This window comes from Chiloscyllium plagiosum, chromosome 27 (assembly GCF_004010195.1).
Source record: "Chiloscyllium plagiosum isolate BGI_BamShark_2017 chromosome 27, ASM401019v2, whole genome shotgun sequence".
Lineage (NCBI taxonomy): Eukaryota > Metazoa > Chordata > Chondrichthyes > Orectolobiformes > Hemiscylliidae > Chiloscyllium > Chiloscyllium plagiosum.
The window spans coordinates 13,613,888-13,619,940 of NC_057736.1; the positions used below are offsets into that span (position 1 = coordinate 13,613,888).

General features: G+C 39.0%; 1 protein-coding gene across 4 annotated transcripts in view; it reads left to right on the forward strand.

Annotated features, from left to right (window-relative positions):
- The window catches only part of rnf19b (ring finger protein 19B), a 177,886-nt gene extending 175,010 nt beyond the window's left edge, over positions 1 to 2,876 (forward strand). For all 4 annotated transcript variants that reach the window (XM_043717448.1, XM_043717446.1, XM_043717445.1 and 1 more), the window contains exon 11: positions 527 to 2,876. In XM_043717448.1, the coding sequence (XP_043573383.1) occupies positions 527 to 965 (439 nt within the window). In that variant the 3' untranslated portion in view covers positions 966 to 2,876. The remainder of the gene's footprint in view (positions 1 to 526) is intronic.
- The last annotated feature ends 3,177 nt before the right edge of the window (positions 2,877 to 6,053 follow it).

Genomic DNA, 6,053 nt, shown 5'->3' on the forward strand with positions numbered 1-6,053 from the left:
TAAATGTTAGAGGCAACATGGACTTTTCCTTTTAAAGGCTGCAAAAGATGAGCCTAATTTCTCCCAGTTTTGGTGAAACATTTTTCACCTGTGGTGGAGAAGTCTCTCTTTCACCCATTCACCAAGAAGTGTCTGGTTGTTCTTCACTTCTGCTGATGAACCATGATAAAAGTAGAAGCATAGTTGGTTAGTTTGGTCCAATTTTAAAACTGAGCTGCAAGAGTAGGGTTATATCAGGGTCTGAAAAAGGTCACAGAAAGTAATTAGGAATTACCTTATTCAAGTCAAAGCAGAATGGCCACTTGTGATGAGGAAATGTATCATTTTCATTAGTTTGCATGATTATGCAGATTGAACAAAACTTCAGTTCTGGATTAAAAAACAGCTAATGATTCATCTCGTCTTCTATTCAGCATTTTGAACACAACTGTAGGACTGCCTATAACTGAGATGGTAACTATGGCAAAATCTAAATCTGTAATTGAGAGCTTCATGCTAAGCTAATTAATTTCTGTTTTCAATACAGGGAGTGCAATAATCTAGAAGTGCAAGTTGACATTGAAACCAAACCCAGCCACCTTTGTTTAACCAGTGGTAGCAGCATTGATGAATCACTTCATATCCACACTCAGTCAGTGGAGGGACTGTGCTGTGACGAGAAGGCTAACTCTTCCAATAGTGACCACAGAGACTGCATCACAAGTAAACCCTGCGATGTAACTCTTGCCCAACCAGAAAGCATAAGAAGTGATGAAGATAGCACAGACACTCAGTCAGATGATGTGCCTGACATTAGTTACGATGAATGTGATTCACCCAGTCCAGTGAATAGCAGCCAGTTGGAGATTGCTGCTTCAGATGTCAAGCTCTTAAATGATGAGAGTGTGGATGGTGATGTTGATGAACAAAAGGAATACGTGTTCGACAAAGATGGGCAGCCAACGGTGACTGTATACTACGTTTAAACTTACAACCCTCACATAATTCATCAACACACAACATGCACCTTTACTTTTCAGACTATGGAATTATATTGTATTTGATGTCTCAATATAATGTGCTTAAATGTACAAGATTTCATTGCACAATCACATTTTTGATGTAGTAAATAAAGATTTTAATTATTTTTTGTGAAACCTGTTAGCACTTCCGCTGTTACTTTTGCATGAATTTAAGCAGAACTGTTTCTTTCTCAGAATTCTTCTCCAGCAAAAGAAATCTCAGTCCTACAGGGATCATAGATCTTTCCAAATTGTTCTTGATCATCCCAAATGTGAAGATTTGCTAGATGCTGGTTGATGTGAAGTCCTGCCCTTTCTGACTTGTAAAACATGCATTCCAAACAAATAATTTTACAAGAATATACCAGTCACCACATTTAGGATCTATGTGGGTTCTGACTTGCAGGATGCCATGTCTCAATGTGGTTGCATACCAAATGAGTACAATGAAACTAGTCTTTTAATTTGGATTTTCAACTCTCACTTCAAGCTTTGTACGTACATCTAAAAAGATAGTGTTGTCAGTACAAAGTCAGTTGTACTGGTATAAACTGGTCTCCACTGCAAACATCCAGGCAGCTGTAGATTTTAGCTTTTTTTGAGGGTAACAAAACAGGAATATCTGTCACAGAGAAACTGGAACAAATGGAAGTCTCATTGGGACTTGTTTTGATCCATGTCACCTTGTATTTTAGGATGATTTAATAGTACCTCCAGTTGGCATTGATTTCCAAACTCCACCCATTAAAATTCTTCATTCTGTTTGGGTGATTAGAGCAAGAAACCCTGTTTCGACTGAACGCGTTTGACAGTCCGAAAAATGTCTCAATGCCTGAAATGCCTTTTAACAACCTGGAATGTACTTGTGACTTTTTTGCACTATAGTTTTCCAAGGACCACTCTACTGCTAGTGAGATAGTGTAAGAGCCTAATGTGTATACTTTAGTGGCTATCACAATTCAGAATATTCCAATTTAGCTATCTGGGCATTGATTGTCACACTACAATAATAACTTGACACTGATCAGGGCACCTTACTGTCTCAAATCAGCCTCTTCTATTTTAAATATGATTTCTGTTTGCATATATTTCATGGTGAATGTCATAAGGTTAAAAAATGAAATGGACAAAACCTATCAAATCTTTAATTTATAATGTTTTAAACCAAACTAAATTGTAATTGTATTTTTCTGATTTATTAAATTGTACAGTGGATATTACATTGCTTTAAATACGGTCTCCTTTAAAACCAAGAGAGAACTCTGTTCTAATGGAGTAGACAGCAGCAGTGCTTGCTGGAGTGTTTAACTATTCCAGTTTTTTGTTTCCTCTGGGTTAATTTCACTTGGGAAGCAATAGTAATACTGGAATTGCTCTTAGCACCCCAAACTATCTCAAATCAGGTAGAATTATCTCTTCTGAATGTTGTTAATTGACTCTTTCTAGAAAGTTTACACGTGTCGTTCTCAAATGAGAACAGGGTGGGATTTGGCTGTGAAGAGCTCTCTAGTTAACAGCTTATTGAGTGCTGACACCTGAGTATGTAGGTTCACACCAGGAGCAACTTGACTAGGTCTGGTGTCTTGTGGAGCCACACTCTAGCAAGTCAGTGTCTCCAAGGTAGTGGGGAATAACATTGCAAAATATCTTTTTAGTGGAGTTTTATTTAATTATTCATGAACTGTCACTCCTTGCAAAACATGCACAGCTACAGGTTCTTCAATTCCCTGATCCTACCACAGTGCCACAAGCACATAACAGTGCAAGCAAGAATTTGTGATCAGAGCAGTTTTTTGTTATTTTAAAACTACCACTTTGTTATTGCTTAATATAAATATGAAAAAAATAAAGCAAATTGTCTGACTTTAATTCTCACACCTCATTGACTCGTTTTTATTCACCTTGTGCATCATTGCTCTTGCTGTTAAGAAAGGGACTGAAAGATTTTTTTTAGATTACGTTACAGTGTAGAAACAGGCCCTTCGGCCTAACAAGTCCACACCACCCTGCCGAAGCGCAACCCACCCATACCCCTATACCTAACACTACGGGCAATTTAGCATAGCCAATTCACCTGACCTGCACATCTTTAGACTGTGGGAGGAAACCGGAGCACCTGGAGGAAACCCACGCAGACACGGGGAGAACGTGCAAACTCCACACAGTCATTCGCCTGAGGTGGGAATGGAACCCGGGTCTCTGGCGCTGTGAGGCAGCAGTGCTAACCACTGTGCCACCGTGCTGTTGTGTTAACTGTTTGGTGTTAATGTTTGCTGTTGTTAAATTGCTGCAGGTGCAGTGTGGCAGATTCTCACATCAACATCCTATATCTAAATGAATATGTTAATGTCATTTAATGAAAAGTGCAGCAAGATCCCACTGTTTCAGATAGCAAATGCAGGTTCATAAACAAGCTGTAAACATCACGGAGTCTGAATGTGTTGTGCTCCAGTTAAATTCGATCTTTTAAAACAAGGATTGATTTGAATGTTTCTGATAGTGAGGGGAAGTAAGTAAATACTGGTAATGTACTGCTGATCATTGATCAAGAACCATTGGTGGAGAAGATATGTGGAATTCTGACAAGGAATCTTCATTTTTGTGGTCTATTCTAAATCAAACCGGGAGAATGTTGGTCAGTGTTTGGAGTCCATAGAAACTTATTCATGAAAGAATCAATTGTATTATAGAATTGCATAGGTTTAAGCACCAAAGGAGGCCACTGTACGTGTCACCAACAACTGCAACAATGTGAAACAAATCTCACTACCATGGTTGTCACATTACCCCTGTATTGCTCTCCAGTTCAAATCTTTGATCTCAGAGGGGAATAATAATGATCTCTGCCACATCACATCAGTGGCAAACATTTCTTTTAGGAATATAGAGTCATAGAGCTGTACAGCCTGGAAACAGACCCTTTGGTCCAAGTTATGCATGTTAACCAGATATCCTAAATTAATATAGTCCCATTTGCCAGCATTTGGCCCATATCCCTCAAAGCCCTTCCTATTTATACACCCATCCAGATGCCTTTTAAATGTTGTTATTGAATCAAACTCCACTTCCTCTGGCAGCTCATTCCATCGGAGAAAGTGAGGACCACAGCAGCTGGAGAGTCAGAGTTGATAAAATATGGTGCTGGAAAAGTACAGCAGGTCAGACAGCATCGAAGGAGCAAGGGAGTTGATTTTTCGGGCAGAACCCTCCCTCATATATGCACTGCCCTCTGTGTGAAAACATTGCCCCTTAGGTCCCTTTTAAATCTTTCTCCTTCACTTTAAACCAGTGTCCTTTAGTTTTGAACTTCCCCACCCACAGGAAAATACCTTGTTTATTCACCATATACAGGCCCCTAAAAATTTTATAAACCCTATAGCTCAACCCTGGCAACATCTTTATAAATCTTTCCTGAACCCTTTCAAGTTTAACAATATCCTTCCTTTAACAGGGAGACAAGATTTGCACACAATATTCCAAAAGTGGCCTAACCAATGTCCTGTACAGCTGGAACATAACCTCCCAACTCCTATACTCAATGCATTGACCAACACAGGAAAGCATACCAAATGCCGCCTTCACTATCCTATCTACTTGCAACTCCACTTTCAAGGAACTATGAACTTGCACTCCAAGGTCTCTGGTTCAACAACACTCGCCAGGATCTCACCATTAAGTGTATAAGTCCTGCCCTGATTTGCTTTTCCAAAATGCAGCACCTCACATTTATCTAAATTAAACTCCATCTGCCACCCCTTGGCCCATTGTACTCTGAAGTAACAACTCCCAGATTGTGGATTTGAAATAGGAAATTCACCATCAGTATGTTGAATGGGGGAGAAGATGAAACAGCTAAATAACTACTTTTATGTACAAATTTTTCTTAACCCATTTGCTCTTGTACACTCCTGAAATAATATCAACACCATTCCCAATAATCAAATTTCTACAGTCTGTTTGTTTTATTTCCCTGCATTTATATCTAAAAAGACTGGCGTATCAATTCCCTTAGGGTTAACTGTTCCACTAACACATCATATATCAACTGAATTTATATACCCATTTCTTGTTTGTCATCATAAATAGGTTATCCTCCTTCCAGTAATTCACATCTGCTATCCTTTAGCCTAATATCTCATTGATAGATGTAAAACCTGGTGTTAACTCTATGTTTAATCCTGACCAGAGTCCAACTAATCTGGACTCTAACATTTATACTGTCCCTAAACTGAACTAAAATCGCCTACCCATGTTCCTAATCTTGATGAGCCTGGGCTTGTAATATTAACCCAGACCACAAAATGGTTATAGGCACTGGATACTGCAAAGGCGATGAATCCTGAAGACATGCTCCAGAGCTTATTGTATCCAGAGCTGCTCCAGTATACACCAGCAACCATCCAACCAGACTTGGAAAAATATGGCTGTTCCTTCAGAGTCGCTGGATCAAAATCCAGAAACGTCCCCCCACCAACAGTATTGTTGGTCTAACTACAACACAGTCTGCAGTGGTTTAAGGAGACAGCTCACCACCTCTTCTCAAGTGCAACAAGAAATGGGCAGTGAATGCTGGCCCAGTTAGAGATGCCCATATCATATAAGTAAGTTTTTAAAATGCCACCCCTAATCTTAGCTATTGTCTTAGATCCTTTTCCAATTCAGACTACCCAACTCTGACCCAGAATTAACATAAAATCCTCAACGTGAATTTCTACTGAAATATGATTCCTATCATGAGCTTCAATAAATCCTCACAGTACCAACATTTGTCTTGAACCCCAAATCTCACTAAAACCATACACGAACCCCAAATAAACTTCACCCACAGAATAAAGAATCTTAAATTGGTCACAGTTTAAAATGAATCCCAGATAAGCGGAGAGAATGGCAAGTAAAAATGAACTAAAACCAATAAAAAGCATGAGCTAAACTAATGCGGCGAACACTTGATGAGAAAAACGAAAATACAAAAAAACTTTGTCTTAACCAGCATTTTAAATATAAAAAAGGGTCTCTCGATAAACCGGCAACAAAAAAAAACGCTTGAAATAC